Raw genomic sequence first — 22,178 nt, 5'->3', positions numbered from 1 at the left:
GGGACCTGAGGAGTTACGGAGAGGAAAGGGGAGGGGCGGTGGGAGGGACATGGGGGGTCCCGCCCCTCCCTGCCGCGATTGGCTGGGGGAGAGTCGTGATGTCATACAAGGACCCCTCGAAGTGGGCTTGTGAGTGGCTGCGTTGGGGTGCACTGGGCGGGGTGTGGGAGAAGGTGGTGACGCTATACCGAGGCTCCGCCCCCTGTCTTGGAGCCGAGACAGTCGGGCTGCTGAAACTCGGGCCAATCAGAAGGGAGGCTCCAGGATGGCATGGTAACTATTCTACCCTTTCCTTGCCCCAGTCCGCGGGCGGTGATGGGAAGGCTTCCCCGTAGTCCTGCCCGCACTTCCTGGCCAGACCACGTGCGGAGCTGGAGGGTTCTCCTGGGAGGTCCGTGTCTCTGAGTAGCTTGGACTGCAGCTGCTCTGAGGCCCCAAAACCTGGCCTCCTAGTTTCCCAACCCATGCTGGCCCCATCACAGCCTTTCCATCTCTGAATCCCTAGAATAGACGCTATAAGCGTGCCCTAAGAAAATGGCTCAGCACAGGAAATGTTACAAATGAGGATTCTTGGAACTTCTTAACCACCTGCACTTTAGGAACTCCTATTTGTTCTTAAAGGCCTGGTTCAAATGCTCCCACCTTCTCTGGGATACGTTCCCAGATCTCTCTCAGAGAGTTGGGCTAATGCTTGGGCAAGCTTCTGTTACAGCCTTGTCACTTTGTAACCTGTTATTTACTTTTCTGTCTTCTGTGCCCAGGCTCTTAGAGGTCAGAGCTGCGTTTTACTCATTTGGTTTTCTTCCCCGCCCTCCCCCACTTGATATTACAGGGGGAGAAGGTTGAGCATGTTCTAGAAACTAGACCTAGGGACTGAGGGTCCCACACAGAATAGCAGGAACTGTGCTCAGGAAGCAGAATCTATTCAGGCTACCTCTCCACCACCACCTTCTCCTGGAACATCAATACAAAACTGAAATGGGCTCTGCCCGAAAGTAGATGAACTTAAATCCCTCTGAGTGTTGGGTGGTAGCAAGGGATTAGAAATAATTGACTAATCTGTCAAAAAGTGGAATGGTTGTAAAGCTGAAATAAGATAATGGATAGGAGAAATCTGGTACGTTGTGCTCAGTAGATGCTCAAAGGAAAAAATATATATGGATGGTCAAATAGTGAAGCTAGTTTAAACATCTGATTCCAGCCACTCTTCCCCCACTTCTGCATCCAAACATCCCTTCCTTTTCTCCACCCTCCATGCCTGTGTTCTACATTAGAAAGTCATTAGCTCCCCCCTGGATAGTTTACTGTAGCTTCCTCACTGCCCTACTGAAACTTCGATTTCTCACCCTCCAGTCCTGAAACACAACTATAATTAAGCCTCTCCGCTACTTATTTATTCTGGTGTCCCTAAAGCCAGGCACACAGTATAGGTCCACATTAAATGTTTGACCCATGAATGAGTGAATTATTTAGTCTTAAGTACAATAGCAGTACAAGTGTGAGTCTTTTGAGTCAGTAAACCCTGGGTTTCAATCTGAGCCCAACCATTTATTAGCTGTGTGAACTTGGGCAAATTTCTTAACACCTGAACCTCAGATTCCTTGTCTATAAAATGACGGTAACAACTGTAATTTTAGGGTTGTTGAGAGAAATGAGATAAAGCATTTAGGATGGTACCCAGTATACAGTGAGCCCTCAATAAATGATAAGTTTTCCTATTTTTTAAAAATATCAAGGAATTTCTGGGGCGCCTGGGTAGCTCCGTCATTTAAGCTTTCAACTCTTGATTTCAGCTCAGGTCATGATCTCAGGGTTGTGAGATCGAGTCCTGCATCAGGCTCCACACTGAAGGTACAACCTGCTTGACATTCTCTCTCTCCCTCTGTCCTTCCCCTTCCCCTGGCTCACGCACACGCATGCACACTGTCTCAAAATATAAATATAAATAAATAAATAAATATCAAAGAATTCCCATTCTAAATATTCTAAGACATTGATTCTGACATAGAAATGGGGCTCAGAAGTATGTTTTGAGTGGGTGAGTAAATACAGTCAGACCAAAGTACTAGCAGGTATATAGGAGCTGGGATCCTTAAATAGTGCATACTTGTGGAAAGACTGGAGGGAGAGACATTGGATGAGCGGTGCCACAAGGAGAAATTTCCTATAACTCTGGTGATTTCTACATAGGAGGACCTCTCATTAGGTTCTCTGGTAGGCATGTGGCCCACAAGCTTGTCGTTCCCAGGTACTTCTGCCCTAGGAAGGACTTTGTGGGCCACATACTCTTACTCTGCCTAATTCTCATAACACCCCTTTGATTATCACCATCTTCCTTCTTCCCCTATAAAGAAAAGGAGCCCAGAGAGGTCCACAACTCAACACTCTGCTCTGGCCAAGAGAGACAAAGCAAAGGAAAGTCTAGCTCTGTCAGGAACCCTCAGTCTTTCACATACATACTCTGAGAACTCCCCTATGCAGCTTTGAAGCATTGGTGCTCAGGGAGGAGACAGGACCCATAAGGACCACAGAATCAAGGAAAGGCAAGAGACTTCCTTTCAGAGTGATGGTCTAGATTTCTTCTGTGGTGCATCGGAAAGAGTAGCAGAGGGGCGCCTGGGTGGCTCAGTTGTTAAGTGTCTGCCTTCAGATCAGGCCGTGATCCCAGCGTTCTGGGATTGAGCCTCACTTCGGGCTCCCTGCTGGGTGGGAAGCCTGCTTCTCCCTTTCCCACTCCCCTTGCTTGTGTTCCCTCTCTCATTGTGTCTCTGTCAAATAAATAAATCTAAAAAAAAAAAAAGAAAGAGTGGCAGAATTGAAATTAAACAGCTAAGTTCGAGAACCAGTCTCATTACTTTTTAGACCTTGCACAAATTATTTAACTGTCCTATGACCCAGCTTCCTTGTCTATAAAATGGGCACAAAAATTCCCATGTTGTAAGGCGGTTCTAAAGGTCAAATAAAGGAATTTGCAAAGAACTGGGCACATGTTTGATACATAGTAAGCACCCGATAAATATTGATATTTTTCTTCTTTTCCTACAGCTTGATAAGGAAGGACGATATTTATAAATAGCATATAATTAGACTTTCATAAATCTTGAGTGGATACATTTGACTTTGAACTAGAGCATTTAAAGAATTTACTGGCATATTCAGGATTTTATCTAACATTTTCTATTTGTCCTACCTGTTCTGTTTCTTTCCTTTATTCTTTTTTTCATTTTGGTTCTTTTGTAATAATAACTTCCATTTTTTTTTTGAGGCCCAGTCCTGCCAGATTTTTTAAAAATTGAGATACAGGGGCACATGAGTGGCTCAGTTGGTTAAGCGTCTGCCTTCGGCTCAGGTCATGATCCAGGGTCCTGGGATCAAGCCCCGCATAGAGCTCCTTGCTCAGCATGAAGCCTGCTTCTCCCTCTCCCTCTGCTGCTCCCCCTGCTTGTGCCCTCTCTCGCTCGCTCTCTCTCTCTCTCTGTCAAATAAATAAAATAAAATCTTAAAAAAATTTTTTTAAAGATAAAATTGAGATATAACTCACATAATATAATATTTACCCATTTAAAGCATACAATTCAGAGGGTTTTAGTACAGTTGACTCTTGAAAAACATGGATTTGAACCGAGCAGGTCCACTTATTTTTTTTTTTAGGATTTATTTATTTATTTATTTATTTATTTATTTATTTATTTTAGAGAGAGAGAAAGAGCATGAGCGGTGGGAGGGGCAGAGGGAGAGAATCTCAAGTAGACTCCCTGCTGAGTGGGGAGCCTGACACAGGGCTCCAACTCAGGACCCTGAGATCATGACCTGAGTCAGACACTCAACCGACTGAGCCACCCAGGCACCCCTGGGTAGGTCCACTTATAAGAGAATTATTTTCAATAAATACAGTACAGTACTGTAAATGTGTTTTCTCTTCTTTATGATTTTCTTAATAACTGTATTCTTTTCTCCAGCTTATTTTATTGTAAGAATACAGTATATAATACATATGACATATAAAATATGTGTTAATCTATCGCTTAATGTTATCAGTAAGGCTTCTGGTCAACAGTAGGCTCTTAGGAGTTAAGGTTTTGGGGACTCAAAAGTTATACTTGGATTTTGGACTGTGGGGGGTTAGCACCCCTAATACCTGTATTGTTCAAGAGTCAACTATATTCATAAAGTTGGGCAACTATCACTACTATCTAATTCCAGAAGGTTTTCATAACCCCAAGAAAGAAACCCCAGACCATTAGCAGTCGTTCCCCATCTCCTCCTTCCCCCAGTCCCTGGCAACTATTAATCTACTCTGTCTCAATGAATTTGCCTATCTGGACATTTCCTATAAATGGAATCATACAAATGATTTTTTTTGGCCTTTGTGTCTGACTTCTTTCACTTAATGTAATGTTTGCAAGGTTCATCCATGTTGTAGCACTTATCAGAACTTCATTCCATTTTATGGTAGAACAACTTCCCATTTTATGGATAAGCCATATTTCATGTATACATTCAAAAGTGGAATGACAATTGAGTTTCTGCCTTGTGGCTACTATGAATAATGCTGCTATGGACACTTGTGTATGAGTTTTTTGTGGACATATGTTCTCATTTTTCTCGTGTTTATACCTAGGAGTGGATTTATGGGGTCCTATAGTAACTCTATGTTTAACTTTTTGAGGAACTGCCAGACTGTTGCCCAAAGTGGCTGCAGCTGCACTATTTTACATTCCTCCTAACAGTAGATGAGGGTTACAATTTCTCCACATCCTTGCCAACACTTGCTATTTTCACATTATTATTATTGTTGTTCTTATGATAGCCATCCTAGGGGCTATGAAGTGACATCTCAAAGTGGTTTTCATAAACATTTCCCTAATGACTAATGATGTTGACCATCTTTTCAATTGCTTATTTTCCAGTTAAATCTCTGCTTTCTTAACATTCTTTTGGATTATTTCGTTTTTCCTCCTGTACCAGTTTAGAAATTAAATTCTCTTCTTATATTAGTATAGTCATCTCCCTAGAAGTTACCACATACATTCCTAAGCACGACGCTAATTAATACCGTTATAGGTAAAGTACAGATTGCTGAGATGGAGAAAAAGAAACATCCCAGACCAAATGAACAGAAAGAACAAAAATGTAGGACCAGGAAAGAGCTCAGTATATCCAGGGGTGCTAACTGGAACTTCATCCTAGACGTGATGGGGAGCCAAAGAAACAATGAAGAACAAAATAAACAGTGAAGATTATTACAATTTGAGGGAGAATGGGCCTAGGGCAAGATGGGTGAGCCTGGGGTAGGTGGTTCAAAGCCATCCAAGAAAGATGTCTCTGCAGTGAAAAAGATTTCTAGGAAGAACAAAGAACAATTCCACCTCAACTTTGGAAGACTTTCCTGAGGCTACCCAGGAGGCAGGAGCAGAGTTTGGCCTGTAACTGGATGTCTTTAGCACTGTGTCCTTCCCTCTTTACCTACCCCCAGCCATGCTCATTCTGCCTCTACCCCCTACAACAGTAGTCTTTCCTCCAAGACTTTTCTTACAGTTCCTAAATCTGTGCTTGATCCATCTAAATCCTGCCCATCCTTCAAAACCCAGTTCAAGTAAATCAACCCAATAAATATTTTCTGGGCTCCTACTGTGTCTGTCCCTGGCCTAAGCTGAGAGATTCAGAAATAAATGGAACAGGTGAGGGTTCCATCCTTCAATGAGCTGCCAGGAAGGTGGGGGAAACAAACAACATGACAAACGATTTCACTACATTGCGGTCAGTGCTAATAAAGGTGTGATGGACTTCCAATGCTTCCTTTGGAGTGGGGAGGTGGGCAAATCATGGTGCTTAGGGAGAAAGGAGGAAGTTGCACAAAGCTCATAGAAGAAGTGAGTATAACTAGAATGTAAGATATGTGTTTGCTAGAGTAGAGGTTGACCAGATTATGAAGGATGATGAATACCACACTAAGGAATTTGCTCTTGAGCCTAAAAGCCATAGGGAGTTACTAAACAGTTTGCAGCAAGCAGGCACATGATCAGATCTGTGTTTTAAGAAGAGCCAATGTGGCTGTAAGTGGAGGATGATGAAGAGCTAGAAGGGCAAGGAGGCCAGTGAAGGAGATCTTTCTGGGAAGCTTTCTTTGACAACCGCATCCCACCTCTACACCATCCCTGTCTACTGGGAGCTGGAACATCCCTGTAAATAAATCGTTGATCAGCTTTAGGTATCTGGGGTGTGTGTGTGTGTGTGTGTGTGTGTGTGTGTGTGTGTGTGTACAGGGTGAGCGGAGCAGTGATGGTGGCCAAAGCTGGAAAGTGGTGGTGCTGTCTCAGGCACAGCCCTCTCTGGGGTATATCCAGGCACCAGGCAAAAGCAACCAGGAGGACAGGAGACGGAAGGCTTCAACAACAGCAGCAACTACTTGGACGATGGGCAAATGCCCATTTGGCGAACACTGAGTGCCCGCCGAATGAAGGCGAAACTGGAGGCTCAGATGTTTGTTCAACTTCTTTGTACGATAGATTCCCTCAAGTTTATCTCACCGGATTATTAAAAGGATCAAATTAGAAAGTGTACAGAAAGTTCGTCGCACCTAGTAAGAACTCATTCTTCTCTTCTACTTTTCCTTACATAAATCAAGGTAGGTGATAGGGTTTCGAAATGGCAGTGGAAGAAACAGATACAGAGAGGGTCGGTGACAGCTGCGGTCACGCGGTTCAGAAAAGGCTCAGTCAGGACGTGTTCAGGCTGTAGCTTCCACATCAGGTCTTAGGAGCCACGATGTAGTGACTATCTTCTGCATGCCTGGCACAGTGCTATTTTATGTCATTTAATTCTCACAGCAACTGTGTGCTGTGGATATTCCTAAAACCATCTTACAGATGAAGAAACCGAGATTCAGGACTGTATGGTGAATTGCCCCAGTAACCAAAGAGTTAAAGGCAAGATTAATGCACCTCGAGTCTTCTAGAGGCAGAGAGAAGGGACCCAGGCTCAGGGAATGATATTTAGAGCCAAAGGAACAGACAAGGTGTCAAGACAGGGAATAAAGGCCAGGAGCAGGCATCTGTGGGTTGGAGCTAAACAAAAAGGGATGACACGAAGACCTAAGATAGGAAACCTACATCTAGTTAATGTAACTAAAAGGAGGTGGTTCTTTCAGTAAAGTTTTGCTAATTGTTCATTTGTCCTGGGACCTTAAAGGACAGGGTGGAGGAGAGTTCAAGGTCAACAAAAATAGATTTTAGAATAAGGCATTGCCCCTCCAGGGATGCCTGGGTGGCTCGGTTGGTTAAGCATCTGCCTTTGGCTCAGGTCATGATCCCCAGGGTCCTGGGATTGAATTCCGCTCAGCAGGGAGCCTGCTTCTTCCTCTCCCTCTGCCTGCCACTCCCCCTGCTTGTGCGCCCTGCCCCTGACAAATAAATAAATAAAATTAAAAAAAAAAAAAAAAAAAAGAAAAGGCATCCCTCCTCAGAGAGGGCCTAGGCTGAGTGAATGAACAAGAGTGAATGCATGAAAAAGAGCTCTAGTAAGTTCGTCAAATCTGAGTCTCTGTATCCCCACCTGCAAGATGGTGATTATAGCTACCTTGTGGAGTTAACATTATACAGTTGACTTTTTTTTTTTTTAAGATTTTATTCATTTATTTGAGAGAACAAGAGAGGGAGAGAGCACAGGGGGAGGGTGAGAGGGAGAAGGAGACTCCTCACTGAGCAGAGAGCCCAATGCGGGGCCAGATCCCAGGACCCTGAGACCATGACCTGAGCCGAAGGCAGATGCCCAACCGACTGAGACACCCAGATGCCCCTTGAACAACACAGGGGTGAGGGTTGCTGAACTCTGGCACAGTCAAAAACCCATGTATAACTTTTGACTCCCGCACAACTTAACTACAAATAGCCTACTGTTGACCGAAGCCTTACCGATAACAAACTGTCAATTCACACATATTTTGTATGTTATATGTTTCATAATCTGTATTCTTACAATAAAGTAAGCTAGAGAAAAGAACCATTATTAAGAAAATCATAAGGAAGAGAGGGGTGCCCAGCTGGTGCAGTTGGTAGAGCATGTGACTCTTGATCTTGGGGTCTTGAGTTTGAGCCCCACGTTGGGTGTGGAGCCTACTTTAAAATACATATATATATATTTAAAAGAAAGTCATAAGGAAGAGAAAATATATTTACAATACTGTGCTGCATAAAAAAAAAATCCACATGTAAGTGGACCTGTGCTGTTCAAACTCCTGTTCTTCCAGGGTCAACCATATAGGGATTAAGAGAACAGCCTCAGGTGCCAGACCCCAATCCTGGTGCTGACATTTATAACTGTGTGAATAGGTAACATACCTTTTCGGGTTTTACGTTGGTAAAACGAGGATATTAATAGTATTTACTTCATGGGGTTTTTATGAGGATTCAATGGGATAATGCATAAAAAGTAAAGTCTGTGGAAGACAGAGTGTGCTCAAAATGTTCTAATTATTACTGTGGGGATTTAAATGGGGAAATATGATGGTAACCATGTCTAGCTCAGAGGTCCTTCACCCCCTGCAGGTGCTCTGACAACCCCAAGAATCCTCCTCAGTTTCCTTTATGGGTCAGTCAGAGTGGAGAGGGACCCCTGGGGGCTGGTTTCTGGGGATCAACCGTCTCTTGGGGGGGGGAGAGAGGGCAGGGAGGGGAAAGGAGAGCCTTGCTCTGTTATGTCGGACCGGAGAAGGCTCCCTCTCCTGATCAAGAGCGGGAACAGCTCTGGCCCAGAGCTTTTGCGGTGGGCCTCGCTGATCTCTCGTAAGGTGCTCTTCCCTTTGCTCGAAACTGCTCTGGGGAGCAAAGTTAGGGGCAGGGGCGCTGCGGCTGGGGCAAAACTGTTGTAATGTTTCAGAAGGGCGAGGCTGGATAATTTGGCTAGAATGGGGGCGTGGGCAGGGACTGAGGTTAGGAAATGAGAGAATTCGGGGCCCTGTTGAATTAATTTTATGTTCTTTCAACAGGTGATGGAACACAGCTGAGAGGTAAGGTGACAAGGTGGCTTATCCAACGTGTCAAACCCAGGGGTCCAGGGCTCTTCCGGCTACCCCCACGCAGCGGGAATTAGTGGGGCAGACCAGAACTGGAGATGCAAGGCACCGGGACACGCCCGATCAAGGCGGGAGAGCCAAGGGTCTAGGTCCGCAGAAGCGGGGAGGGGCCAACGGAGGATCTGGGCGCAGTTTCCTCCCCAAGCGCGCTGGCCCCGCCCCCGCCGTTCGCGCTCCAGCCCGCCCCCCGCCGCTTGCCCCAGGCCGGGCCTGGGCTCCCCTCGGGTTCCCCCAGCGCCCGGCCTGCGCCGGCGCGGCCTCCTCGCCGCCACATCCTGGGTGAGTATGGGGATGGGTGTGCCGGACTGCCGGGCAACCCCACTTGGGGGAGCTCCGCCACGCGGTCCGGCCTCCTCACTGCCCAGCCCCAAGCTCTGACGGTGCTGGTGCTTTGCTTGCCCAGGATCTGCTGCTGTCCCGACTTCGGAACCAACCCTTCTCCCCCTCTGCTCCTCCACATGGTGCTCCGTGTGCATTGGTTGAGCTCTCCCTTCACTTCACAGGGACTGCTGGTTGGGATTTCTCTTTAGGTGCCGGGGATGGAGGTGTGTGGGGGGCCCTGGAACCCCATAAAATAGTTTCAAATCCCACCTCTGCCAGTTATTAGCCGGTGACCTTGGGCAAGTGTTTTAAACCTCCCTGAGCCTCAATTTCCTCTACTTAAAAATGGAAATACACAGACTTCGGGGCCTGCCTCATAGAATTATCGTGAGGGTTACAAGAAACAATGTATATCAAGTGTATCAAGTGTTAATCAGAGCGCCTCATACTCAGAAGGTGGCGGGTAAGTATGGATTCCTGCTGGAGGCTGAGAAAATCTCTGGGACCTTTGGAGATAAGGTAGGGGTACTCCTAAGAAAGTGGTATCCAGCTGAGTAGTCCCTGTGAAGAAGTTAAGAGCTGACTGGGACTGAACAGCTGCTCTTCAGGTAGTGAGCTCCCTGTCCTGAGGCCCGGAGGCATAAAATGGCCATGTTGGAATGGCCTTATTGGTAATCTAAACCACATGATCTTCATGTTGCTCAGCTGTGGGAAAAGGCCCAGAGTGGTTAAATGACTTGTCCAAGGTCACACAGCTAAAAGAGAAGCTGGGCATACCTCCAAGCTGTGGAACAGACCATTCCTCCGGCCTCTTTATCCACCCCCTGCCTGTTCATTCCCTGAGGAGCCGGTCTTCAGTTTGGGCATCTCAGTGGTTCCTGAGGGATCTAGAGCCGCTGGCTTCGGGGAGGGGGGCTAGTGCTGCTACAAGCACAGAATCAGGTTTTGGACTGGGTGGGGAAGTTGAGCCCCTACTAGGGCCTCCGGGGACTTACCGTCCATTTGGGGATGACCCAAGAAATGTGTTTGATTTGGGCGGTCACCAGAGCCACTTCCAACTCCCCTGGGAGATCCCTGGCCCCTGAAGGGAGAAAGGAGCTTGGGCAACTGGAGCAGGCTGCCTAATTGGGCCTGGCAGAGAGGCGGGTGGGGGAAGCTAGAGGAGAACACAGAGGCGTATTCACCTGGTTCTGGAATGCCAGGAGGTGCTTCCTGAGGGTGAGACCAGAAAGCGCTTGATCTGACAAGAACTTTGAGTCCAGAAGGGCGGGTTCTTCATGAATCTGGAGCTAGCCCTAGTTTGGCCCCAAGAAGCCTAAGTTCCAAGGATGGCTCTCCCTCAGGCTCAGCATCAGGCTTTGAGGAAGGACCTTTCTCTCTCTGCATCTTGGTTTCTCTGTCTTTGCAGTGGGGACAGGGCTCACTGACTCATCTATAAGGATTTGATTTACCTTTCTTTTTCTTATGGACAGGGACCCTTTCTCTTGTCCTCCTCCTAATCTCACCTAACCTGACCTTTCTGCCCAGAGGGGAGGGCGTCAAAGAAGGCGAGGGTCGTAGTTTGTGACCCTGTGGGCCCCACATCTCCCCACTGCTGGCTCTTCCTTCAAGTTGTTGTGTGACCCTGAGCAGGTTCCTGCTCATCTCTGGGCCTCAATTTCGCCTTCCGTGCACTGAGGGAGGCTGGGATTGTTGGTGTGTACTTAGTTATTATAGTTCCTGACCTTCCTGTCCTCATCCGAGGGGGGGGGTCACAGTCCTCCGGAGCCTTTACTTCATCTCTGGAGGGGGATGGACAGGCCCCATGGGTACTGGGAAGCCTCCAGAAGCTGACAAGGCAGCTCTTTCCAGCAAACAGCAAGCCCAGGCTAGCGCTAGGCCTGATTCTGCAAAGCCTTTCACCCTCAGAGCACGTGAGGCGGCAGGCGGGGACGAGCAGGGGGTCAGGGCTCTATGGGCTTCCATGGGTCCTTGCTGCTGTGCGCTGTGGGGTAGGCACACAGAGCCTGGGAAGGGACTGAAGGTACAGAAGGCCCTGGGCCAGTGGGTGAAGCAGCGAAAGCTGATGGGAGGCCCTGAAGCCTGGACGCTCAAAGGCCTGTGGGAGGAGATGGGCCATTCTGTCCACTGGGAGGTTTTAGGGTTGGTTCCTGAAACAAGAGAGACCAGTTAAACCAGCTCCTGTAGTAAAGCCAGCTATAAGGGAGAAGTTCTCCCAATCTATTCAAGCTTCATTTTAGCACAGATTGGGTTGGTTGTCTTTCCTCTGAAATTGAGGATGAATATTCTCTTGGGATTCTGAGTCAGCCATCTTCAGGGCAGGAGCTGTCCAAGCTTAGGGACTAGATGGCTTTCTTCTTAGACTCTTCACCCCATAGCACAGCTAAACTGAGGACTGAGCACAAGGGCTGGCTTTGCCACCGAGTCCCAGCCTTGCTGCCTTGGGTCTTGACAGCACATTACTTCATCCCCAGGTCTGACAAGATGTACCAGGTTCCACTGCCGCTGGACCGGGATGGGACCTTGGTCCGGCTCCGCTTCACCCTGGTGGCCCTGGTCACAGTCTGCTGTCCACTTGTCGCCTTCCTCTTCTGCATCCTCTGGTCCCTGCTCTTCCACTTCAAGGAGACTACGGCCACACACTGTGGGGTAGGGCTTGCAAAGGGAGGGGTCGGGGAATGATATTTCATCTTCAGGCCCAATTGGATCTTTTTTGGATCCTGATTCTATTGTAACAGGATTAGTGAGCTCTCCAGTGGGGTCCATCAAACAAATTGGGCTGCTGGGGGTTAGGGTGCCTGCCAATCAAGGTCTCAGGAATTAGCCTTCTTGCCACTGTGCGTGGAGGTCACTAGGGCCTGGAGTCACTGAAGTTGGGCAGCTCCAGGACCCAGAACCCAATCCTTACTTCATAGTGGGGCAGATTCAGGAGCCCCAGGGTTTTGTGAGGGATGGAGAGAGAACAGGCCTGAGCTAGAAGGCTCTGGAGTGTGGCACTGTAGGCTGTGCCCGTCTCTGTGGGAATGTGATTATGTATGCTTGTGTGTGACTGTATGTGTGTGGGAGAGACCGTATCTGTGCGTGTCTGGATGGGGGCCTGATGATGTGTGTATGTACGTGTTCCAGATATTTATATGGGCTATGTTCCCATAGGCAGCCATGCACCCTCTAGACTGGGATAGGGCATGCCAGACCAGGAGGAAAGATGTGAGTTTTCTCTGTAGTATATCAGAGTAAAGAGGGTGAGACTTGTGTTGACCTCTGTTACACTCCTAGCTCATCCATTTGACTCTGTTTTTCCTGAGACACAGAGACTGAGCCTCAGCTTCCCCATATCTAAAATGGAGTTGATAATTCCCATCTTCCTTCTCAGGGCTAGAGTAGAGCTCCAGATAGAGGAAGAATAGGAAGGTGGTTTGGGAAATGTGAAGGGTGAGGGGCAGAAGGAAGAGGAGGAAAAGGAGATTGTCAGGTTGGAAGGCAGGGCAGGAGAAGAAGAGCTTAGAGGCTGTAGGGGGAGAAGAGGCAGGGCCTGGACATGGACCCTTGGAGTAGCATCAGAGAGAGCTCCATAGGCCCCCACTCAGCTCAGCTTCCTGTCTCCCTATAAAGATTATCTGCTCCAGAAATAGGGCTATGACTAGAACTGGGGTCTGGCTGGCAGTAGGGAGTAGGGCCTACTTCTTTTGTTCATATGACTTGAAGTTTTCCCTCTCCTTGATTGTCAATGGACAGATGTTGGCCTTGAGCTGTGGGCAGCCAGTCTGATGAGACCCGGGGCTGGGAGCTATCCAAAAGAACAGAACTAGAAGAAAAGGGCGTGGCCAGGTGATCTGGGAGGGGGGCGGATCAGAAAGGTCCAACCAATGCCCTTTCACAACCTAGTTTTCACCTCAGGTAATGCCTCAAATGTTTCTCCCACCCTTGTCAACTCCTTTGTATCTTGCAAAACCCTTCTCAAGTGTCCCCCTCTTTAAAAAGTCTTCCCTAGCCTCCTTGGGGGCAAACTTAATCACTCCCTCCTCTGGGAGTTCCCTGTTTTATCTTTCCTACAGTTCTAGCACATCTTATTTGTCTCTCTGTTTCCCACCAGCCCGGGAGCTCCTTCAAGGTGGGCACTACAGCTGAATCAGAAAGAATTTGTTGAATAAATAAATAGGACACGCCGTCTCCCCACCAGCCCAGTGCCCTGGGAAAAAGAAGGCCTGGTACCATGTAGTCATAGTCCATACAGAAGATTATAATATTTGTATGGCGTATGGAGTTAAATGGAGTAGGCTGTTTGTTCTGCCCCTCATGGCTGGCTCCTGAGGGCTAACGGGATCAGTAACTCAGCATGCCTGCCATACCTATACCCGTTCTTGGCACACTAGTTAGGGAGCTAGGGCATAGGCAGAGTGGCACAGGTACCTGGCCAGTCGGGGGCAAGGCTGAGCTCAGTGACCCCGGGGGTGATTTTGTCCCCACTCCCTGGGATGACTATGTTAGAGCCACCTAGGGGCAGTCCAGGTAGATGTCTGCTCTGAATTTCTCACCTAGAGTATTCTAGGAATGGCCAACCCTAGGGATAAAAGAAGTGACCTTAATCTAACGCATCTATAATTAGATGACTTGGCCTTTGCTTGCATATCCCCAGTGATGGGGGCCTCCTTCCTCTCCAGGCAGCCTATTCCAAGGAGGCCTAGTAGCTAACAATCAGTGAGCTCTCTCGTAGCAAGCATATGTTCTCTTTCTGGTGAATCTCTGCTTTTGCACTGGTTCTGCTTTGGGAACCTGAGAGCTACTTTCTCCTCCTGGCATCAAGCCAGTCCTACAGAGATGGAATGGCAGTAATGGGGGGTCCCTGAGTTTACTCTTACTGGGTAGCATAGCTCCAGTTTTTTGGGGCAACCCTCACAGGACATGCACCCCTAGACTTGGCCCAGTTAGTCACTGTTCTCTCCATATGAGGCCCTGATGTGGGCATAGGACTTCATATCGCCTGGGCAGTAGAGGCAAAAGCAGTACCGTTGCATTCCTATTAGGCTGTTAGACCCCTGTGAGGGCATCTTGAGCTGATGTTAGCTGTTTCTGCACAGCAGGCTGGGCACTGATAACCTCATATTCAGGCCCGTCTAGATCTCTTTTGCATTCTGAATCTATTGTCATAAGATTAGCAAGCTTTCCAATGAGGCCCAACAGACAACAAAAAGGGGTGAAGTCCTATTCTTTCTCCCTTTCCCTCCCAGAAACCTGCCTGTATCCCAGGATACAGCCCTCGGAAACGTCCCTACACCCATCCCTGGCAAGGAAGCTACCGTAGGCTGACCTTGGCCACTATCACTCTTATCTTGGCAGAGTGTTCCAGGGTTTATGATATGGCTTTGTTGGTCCTGGGAGGGCTGTGTGCTTGGGCAGGCGTGGAGATCTGGGCTCTGTGGGTGGGAGGGCAGGCCCTGGGGAGCTAGGGGTGGGACCCTCCAGTCTTAGAATAGTCTCAGTCTGGCTAGAGGCCTCAACCTAAGCCCCGGATCCGTCAGCACCCAGTGTGAGTATTTCCCAATGCGCGCCCCCTCCCCCATTTCCCTGACTAGATGGACTAGTGGACTGGGGTTCCCTTAATAGAGGGAGGTATGAGTCCCAAGGGAGGTTTGGTCCTAGGCCTTTTAATACAAAGCCATTTCTGTCTGTCCCCCAGAAGGGAACCCAGCTTGCAAGTCATGGTGGTTGGGGCAGTGGGAGGTGGGAGGAGGGAGTTCTCTGCCCAGAGGGAGAGGAGAGTGGAAGTTCAGCTCCCTTGGTCTGGGTCTGTCCTTGCTGGGTCTGGCCCAGCACACAGGCTCAAGGCGAGTGGAGAAGATTCCTGTGACCCTCAGATTCCCATAACCTCTGGATTGGGTGACAGAGTCTTTTCAGAGAGGAAGGAGATGGAGGTCTGGGCCTCTGCAGGGACCCTGGTATCTTGAGATGACAGTACTGCTGGCCTGAGGCTTGGATCATTCTGAGCCTGGGGGTGGGCTGGTTGGCAGCCTGTAGTCCCCGGTGAAATGTTCTGGGCACTCCCGCTGTTCCTAGTTGAACTTGGGTGAAGAGCAGGAATGTGGTCAGACGGAGTCAGTGGGAGGGCTGAGTCCGAGCCAAGGTCCTTTATCTCGGTTATTTGGCCTGAAGAAAGCCTTGGCTTGGGAGCATAAGGCTGTCAGGTGGCCGAGACCTTAGTCCTAATGTTTGATCCTGGCATAGTTCTCCCCTTCTATGGAACAGAAATAACAACTTTTCTACCTCTGACCCTTCTGAGTGGGTATGAGAGTCTTGAGAATGAGGTGGCCCAGCAGAACTCCCCATGTCCAGGCCAGGGAAGCCTCTATTCTCCAGACTCTTCAAGTGCCACAGGGATTGCTAAGAGCTGACCTTGCCTGACTCGGCGGCTCCCACTCCATCTCTCTCTGCACCCCCTGGTCTCTGCACCGCTTTCCTTCTCCCCTTACATTCTTTCTACTCGGGCTCTCCCCTCTACCCAGAGGAGCCAGCTCTGGAGAAGGCCTCACTTCCCGAGGCCCAGGTGTCCCACCAGGCCCCAAGTCATGTCCCTCACCCTGCTTGGGCACCACTCCCTACAGGATGTTCTCTGCAGCCTCCCAGCCCTTGGACCCAGACGGGACTGTGTTCCGGCTCCGCTTCACGGCCATGATCTGGTGGGTCATCACTTTCCCCATGTTCGGCTTCTTCTTCTGCATCATCTGGTCCCTGGTGTTCCACTTTGAGTACACGGTGGCCACTGACTGTGGGGTGAGTGCCATGCTCCCCCGCACCTGGGTCAGGGCCAGGTCAGGGCCCGGTTGGGAGATGGCCATAAGAGTGGAATCAGAGAGTAGGAGAGAAGGTGGAGGGTCAGAGAGAGGGGAAGGGGATGAAAGGATGGTGGGGGGCCACGTCAGAGTTGAGGGGGAATTTGTGGGGAGAGACTCAGTGAGAGTGGAGTCACAGTCCTCTGAGGGTAGAAGATAACAGAGAGTGCCAGGGAGCAGAGGGGAGAGGGGAAGGGAAGGGAGGGGAATAGGCAAGAGAGGTCATGAGAGGGAGGAGGAGGCTGAAGAAAGACCAGACTGGGAAGGAAGCCAGGACTGGAGAGTTAGATGCAGCCAAGAGCCAGGAGAGGTCATAGGTGGCTTTAGCCCAGATTGGGGGCCCGTCCTGAGAGGACCCCCAGCCCTGCCCTGGAATCTTCTAGTTTGGTTTCTCCCTCTGGCGGCCTCGGTCCCCACAACCTGTGTCCACTCAGGGCTCTGTTAGCTAGAAACCTAGGTGGACTTCCTGCCTCTACGAGCAGTCCACCAGGCCTTTCCTGAGGGCCCAGGGGTAGAGGTTCTGGGTCAGGCGCATGGAACTCAATATTCACTTGCCCTTAGCGTCTCATCCTACAAGAGACAGTCCTAGACACAGACGGTCAGGCACAGTGAGATGGGAGGCACCTTGGTAAAGGGGAGCACAGGGATCATGGGGCCCAGAGCAAGCACTTAATCTAGCCTGGATGTTGGAGAAGACTTCCATCTTGAAGCAGGGGGCATTGCAGCTATGGGGGTGAAGAAAGATTTTGTGAATCCCAGGCTGATAACTTTTGATTTTATCCAGAGGGCAGTGGTGAGCTTTGGAACAATTTTAAGCAGGAAAGGGACATGATCAGATTTATGCTTTAGAAGACCATTTGGCTCCTGAGTAGAGAACAGTTGTAAGGGGGCAAGAATAGGGAGATCAGTGAAGAGGCAAGTGTAGTAGTTCACACTACTGGGGAGACCAGAGCTAAAATAGGGATTATGAGGATAGAGAGGTGGAGATGGAGTCCAGAGAAGGGTAGCAGGTTGAATTGATAGGGATGAGAGTTGTGTCCAGTTGGCAAGGGATGGGGGCACTAGACAGAAAAGTCATCCATAACTTTGGGGGACTTTATCAAAGGAATGAATCTCTAATGGTGAAATCTTAGATTCTATGGTAGGGAATTTTTTGGACCCTCACCCTTTTTACCATGTGAATTTCTGATCTACTGCCTTGCCACAGATCCACTGAGCCACATCTTCCATGCCAGTGGAGGGTTTCTGTTCTTGGGGAAAAGTGGTTATGTTCCTATCTCAGTACCTTTAGCTCTGGACTCATGGGGAGATTTAGGGTGTGTGCTTGAGATGGGGGGACTTATGTGAATATCTATACCTTATTATGCATGCGTGTGTGTGTGTGCATGTGTGTGTGTGTTGTATGCATGAGAGAAAGAGAGAGAGAGAGAGAGAGAAGAGGAAAGGCCTGCTCTCAGCATCCTGCCTCCACCCCTAATCTGAGAGGAGCTTATGAGGATGGCACGAGTAGCCACAGGGCCCTAAATCTCCCTTCCTCCTGAGGCGTCCCCCCAGCTCTTTGCCATCACTACCCTTTACCTGTTTCCCAGTGTCAGTTAGGGCTCTGGGCTCTCTGAGCCAAGCTTTAGAAGCTCATGGTGGGGGGGGGGGAAGAAAAACCTCATGCTGGTTCTGCTCCCCTTAAAGTAGCTGGGGTTGGGGCAGAAGTTTTCAGAATGAATATTCTAGGAGGTGGAGGCAACACTCTTACTAACCTTACTTAGAGGACCTAACTCAGAGGGGCAGAACAGTAAGGAGGCTTGGAGGTCTCAGAAGTCTCTGGCGAAGATATGATTCTCACCTCTCGCTCGTATGCAGTCTTCCCATGTTCAAGAACCACATAGCTCACCAGCTATTTGCAGACTTTTCAGGGAAGTCGGTCTTCTGAAAGCCATCACCGTAGCCATTATGTGCCGAACACTGCAGACACTCTACATACGTTGTATTTAGTATTTGCAATCATCCTGCAAGGTAGGTGGTAGTTTCCCTATTTTGCCAATGAGGAAATGGAAGCTCTGAGAGGTGAAGTGACCTGCTCAAGGTCACTCAGCTAAGAAGGGCAGAGATGGGGTGCGGACCTGGGTTTGTGTGGCTCCAAAGCCTCCATGCTACCTCTTTACTGACAGCTTGGAGTGAGCATCTGAGCCTGGTCTCAAGCTACGGTACCTCACGCCATCGCCACGAGAGCAGCATCCTGTCTCCAAGAGCCCCGCACTTAGCTTCCTCTGATAGCGCTGAGGGGAATCTACCTCCTTCTCTGTGAAGGCTTCGAAGCCCCTGGCTGGTGATCCCCCAGGCCGACCCCTGCTCTGTGAGCTGCCTCCATCACTGCCCACCTTCCCAGTCTCGATGGAGACCCAGTCAGCATCCCCATTAAGAGAAAGGAAGGCTCTTCCAGGACCGCATCTCTGAAGACTGGCCCTGCTCTAGTCGCAGCGGGGCCGTTCCCTCGCTGGGTCACTGGGCTCTGGCACTAGTCTGGCTCTTGCTGAAAGTCTAAACACAGTCCACAGAGACTGTGTGCAACAGACAGGTAGCTTCCGGTTCTGGAATCCTTTAGAAATGCAGATTCCCACATTCCAGACTGGCTACATTCTCACACAATCCCTAGTGAGTTCGGTGCACATTGAAGGTAGAAGCACTGCTCTAGGCCCTGGAGTCAGAGAGGTCGTCCTCCTAGCCCTGGCTCTCCTGTCAGCATCTATACCGTTGTTCGTTCGTCCTGCATCCTCTCCCTCTTTCATGCAAACAACACACCAATCCTCATAGCTCTGTGTGTTACCTCCTCCTGCTTCCTCCACTTTAAAGAATAGTGCTCCAATGCCTTAAGGATTGAGGAATTCCAGCCTTTGAGAGAGATGAATGGGAGAGATGCACAAGAATTGGGTCATTTTCTTAGATTATCCCAGGTTAAGAGCACCTACTTTCTTAAGCATGATCAGGGTGGGGGTACCCTTCTGACCCAGCTCCCCCCAGGATCTCGCAGTACCCTTTACCACCCTGGCACATCTACCCAGAAGAATAAGTGAAGCAGGGAGCAGTCGGAAGAACAACTCAGCTGCCCAGGGAATCCAGCACTGTCCCAAGGAAGCTCAGGTGGTCTGTCCTCAAGGCTGTATCTAGGGTCCTGGGCTCATGGAACCTCCCACCAGGCCCTAGCAAAGGCACAGCTCTGTGCTACCGGCTCAGAAAGCATCCCAATCTGCTTCCAGCTTCCGCAGCCATGTACAGGTTCCATCAGGTCCCTACACACAGCCCGGGCTGCCTGGGGAATGAGAACCAGCACCCTGGGGGCTGGGACGTGGCAGGGGACGTCTCCCAGGGGAGCTCTGGGGGTGCCTGCAGGAGGACTTCCTGGAAAGGGAGGGGTTGCAGTGGAGCCTTCCGGGGGCCAGGGGGATTTTGATGGCCGGAGAGAAGGATCTCCAGGTGGGTGGGGCCAGCGGAGGCCGGCCACCAGACGGGTCACAACTCTCTAGGTGCCCAATTACCTGCCTTCGGTGAGCTCGGCCATCGGCGGGGAGGTGCCCCAGCGCTACGTGTGGCGCTTCTGCATCGGCCTGCACTCGGCGCCGCGCTTCCTGGTGGCCTTCGCCTACTGGAACCACTACCTCAGCTGCGCGTCCCCGTGTCCCGGCTACCGCCCGCTTTGCCGCCTCAACTTCGGCCTCAACGTCGTGGAGAACCTCGCGCTGCTCGTGCTCACCTACGTCTCCTCTTCCGAGGACTTCAGTGGGTGCCCACGTGAGGGAAGGAGGAGCAGGGAAGGGGTGGGGAGGGTCGCCCCCGCACCCACCCTCCCTTGGACCTGCGCCGGAGGGGTCCGGATGCTCCCTGCGGAGCGTGCTCCCAACCCTCCTCTCTCCCTCCAGCCATCCACGAAAATGCTTTCATTGTGTTCATCGCCTCGTCCCTCAGCCACATGCTGCTCACCTGCATTCTCTGGCGGCTGACCAAGAAGCACGCAGTAAGTCCGGAGGTACGGCCTAGCCCTAGTGGGGCGCCAAGCGGCCCGGAGGGAAGTCAGGGACGCCTGTCCTCAGGATGCGGGAACGGTGACGCGGGAATCCGGGCTGGGGCTTGCGGGCGGGTGGAGGGCGATCGATGGGTCAGAATCTAGGGCTGTGTTCGGATAGTATGGGAGACTGGAAAATGGAAGAGAGGGAGGCTCCAAGTGGGGGTAGAATGAGGGACAGTCCCCAGGCTGCTGTGGGTTAGGAACAGTGTCAGGGGTCTGTGGTCTGTAATAACTCCAGTGCCCCTCCCCCAACACACACACACGCACACACACACACACACACACACACACTTCTCCCCACGGTATGTGCAGCTGTTGGGTTGGTGGGGGACTCCAAGTGACTTTGAAATCCTGCTGAAGTGGGAGGGGCAGGGACATCTCCGCTCCTCGGCCTCATTATACTCCCAAATGCAGGGAGGGGACCGTGCCCATCATTCCTGCTGCCCTTGCCCGTGCCCCCTTCCATAACCAAGGGAGGTAAGACACAGCCCTTAGGAACTGGGGCCAAGAGGGGAGGCTGGCCACACATCCAACAGGCTACAGAGTGATCAGATAGCCTGTCCCCTAGGACCGCAAGTCCTACAACTGGAAACAGCGGCTTTTCATCATCAACTTCATCTCCTTCTTCACGGCGCTGGCTGTCTACTTTCGGCACAACATGTATTGTGAGGCTGGAGGTGAGGCCAGGCTGGGATCCATAGGTGGTCACAGTGGCTAAGGGATGTTTTCTGTAGTGTGTGATACGGCAGTGGTCTTGGGGGTTTGATGCCACTGTGTCCCCTGTGTAGAGGTGTGGTGGTGGTGATTTAGAAAGAGGCCCCAGGGGGTGGGGGGCAGAAGGCTCACCATGCCCTGTTCTTGTGTTCTCATGACAGTGTACACCATTTTTGCCATCCTGGAGTACACTGTTGTCCTAACCAACATGGCGTTCCACATGACGGCCTGGTGGGACTTCGGGAACAAGGAGCTGCTCATTACCTCCCAGCCTGAGGAAAAGCGATTCTAAACCCTTTCTCTTCTGCTAGGAAGGAGGCGGTCCACTGCCCAGAAACTAGAAACAAGACACTACACCCTGGCCTTCCCCACCCTGTGTCCTCTGTGGGCCCTGCTGAAGCGGAGTGGTGGTGGGGGGGTGCGGGGGGAGAAAGGAGGAAGGGCATAGGACAGGGCTTCCGGCGGCCCTGCTGGCTTCTCCTTTCCCTCACCCCCCTTGAAGGCACAGGAACCTTCCAAGCAGCATCACCCTATCTGAGAGGCCCCAAGAGGCTGAGCTGGCAGGAGAGCTCCACCATCTGGTGCTAAAAAAAGTCCTGAGGTTCATAACCACCGTCGGTTCTTGGCCTTTACCTCTTGCTGAGGTCAGGGACCACTGAGCAGTGGCTGCTACCTGAGAACCACAGCCATCTCTCTCCACCCGGTCATTCACTTGACTGACGTGTCTGATCATCTCCTGTGCACACCCAGGCCTAGGGCCACTGCCCCCTGCTAAGTTTGCTTAGGTGTTCTAGCCCTGACTTCACCCCCCATTAGTGTGTACACTTCCCTATCCAAGCCTCGAGGGTGTCCGTGTGGGAGATGGTGGTAGGAGGGCTGTAGGATGGGCACGGGCTTGGCCAGTGGTCCTGACACTGCCTTGTGGAGGTGGTGGTCTGTACCTGGAGGGTGACCTGCTCCAGAAAGAGCACTGGCACGGCACCTGTCTTCCTTCCCTGCTGAAATCTCTGGCTCACAGACTTCCTCCTTGGCAAAGGTGTGGGGTGGAGTCAGAGTCAGATTCCTGCCCCAAAATGGGCTCTTTGGTGTCCCCCTATCCTCCCTTCTGCCCCACGCCCTGACCTCTTTGGGTTGTACATTTTATTTCAAATAAATCCCCTCCCCCCACCCACCCAACAGCCTGGGC

At 50.5% G+C, this 22,178-nt stretch overlaps 1 protein-coding gene across 9 annotated transcripts; it reads left to right on the top strand.

The window, feature by feature from the left end:
* The first annotated feature begins 149 nt into the window (after nucleotides 1–149).
* On the top strand, nucleotides 150–22,163 carry PGAP2 (post-GPI attachment to proteins 2). 9 transcript variants are annotated; one of them, XM_008707269.2, is made up of 7 exons: nucleotides 150–273; nucleotides 8,987–9,007; nucleotides 11,869–12,043; nucleotides 19,740–20,004; nucleotides 20,133–20,239; nucleotides 20,847–20,955; nucleotides 21,154–22,163. In XM_008707269.2, exons 3-7 carry the CDS (start codon nucleotides 11,879–11,881, stop codon nucleotides 21,282–21,284), a joined length of 777 nt encoding a protein of 258 aa, XP_008705491.1. In that variant the 5' UTR covers nucleotides 150–273; nucleotides 8,987–9,007; nucleotides 11,869–11,878; the 3' UTR covers nucleotides 21,285–22,163. The 9 variants fall into 9 exon arrangements, with proteins under 9 accessions (XP_008705491.1, XP_008705497.1, XP_008705498.1 ...); XM_008707275.2 differs by having other exon boundaries at nucleotides 151–273; nucleotides 19,740–19,992; XM_008707276.2 differs by having other exon boundaries at nucleotides 151–273; nucleotides 20,133–20,227.
* Nucleotides 22,164–22,178: the final 15 nt, after the last annotated feature.

Source organism: Ursus maritimus, unplaced genomic scaffold, assembly GCF_017311325.1.
Source record: "Ursus maritimus isolate PB19 unplaced genomic scaffold, ASM1731132v1 scaffold_16, whole genome shotgun sequence".
In the NCBI taxonomy this organism is placed as follows: Eukaryota; Metazoa; Chordata; class Mammalia; order Carnivora; family Ursidae; genus Ursus; species Ursus maritimus.
Note: the sequence above shows the minus strand (reverse complement) of the source record. Positions and strands in the feature narration are given on the sequence as shown.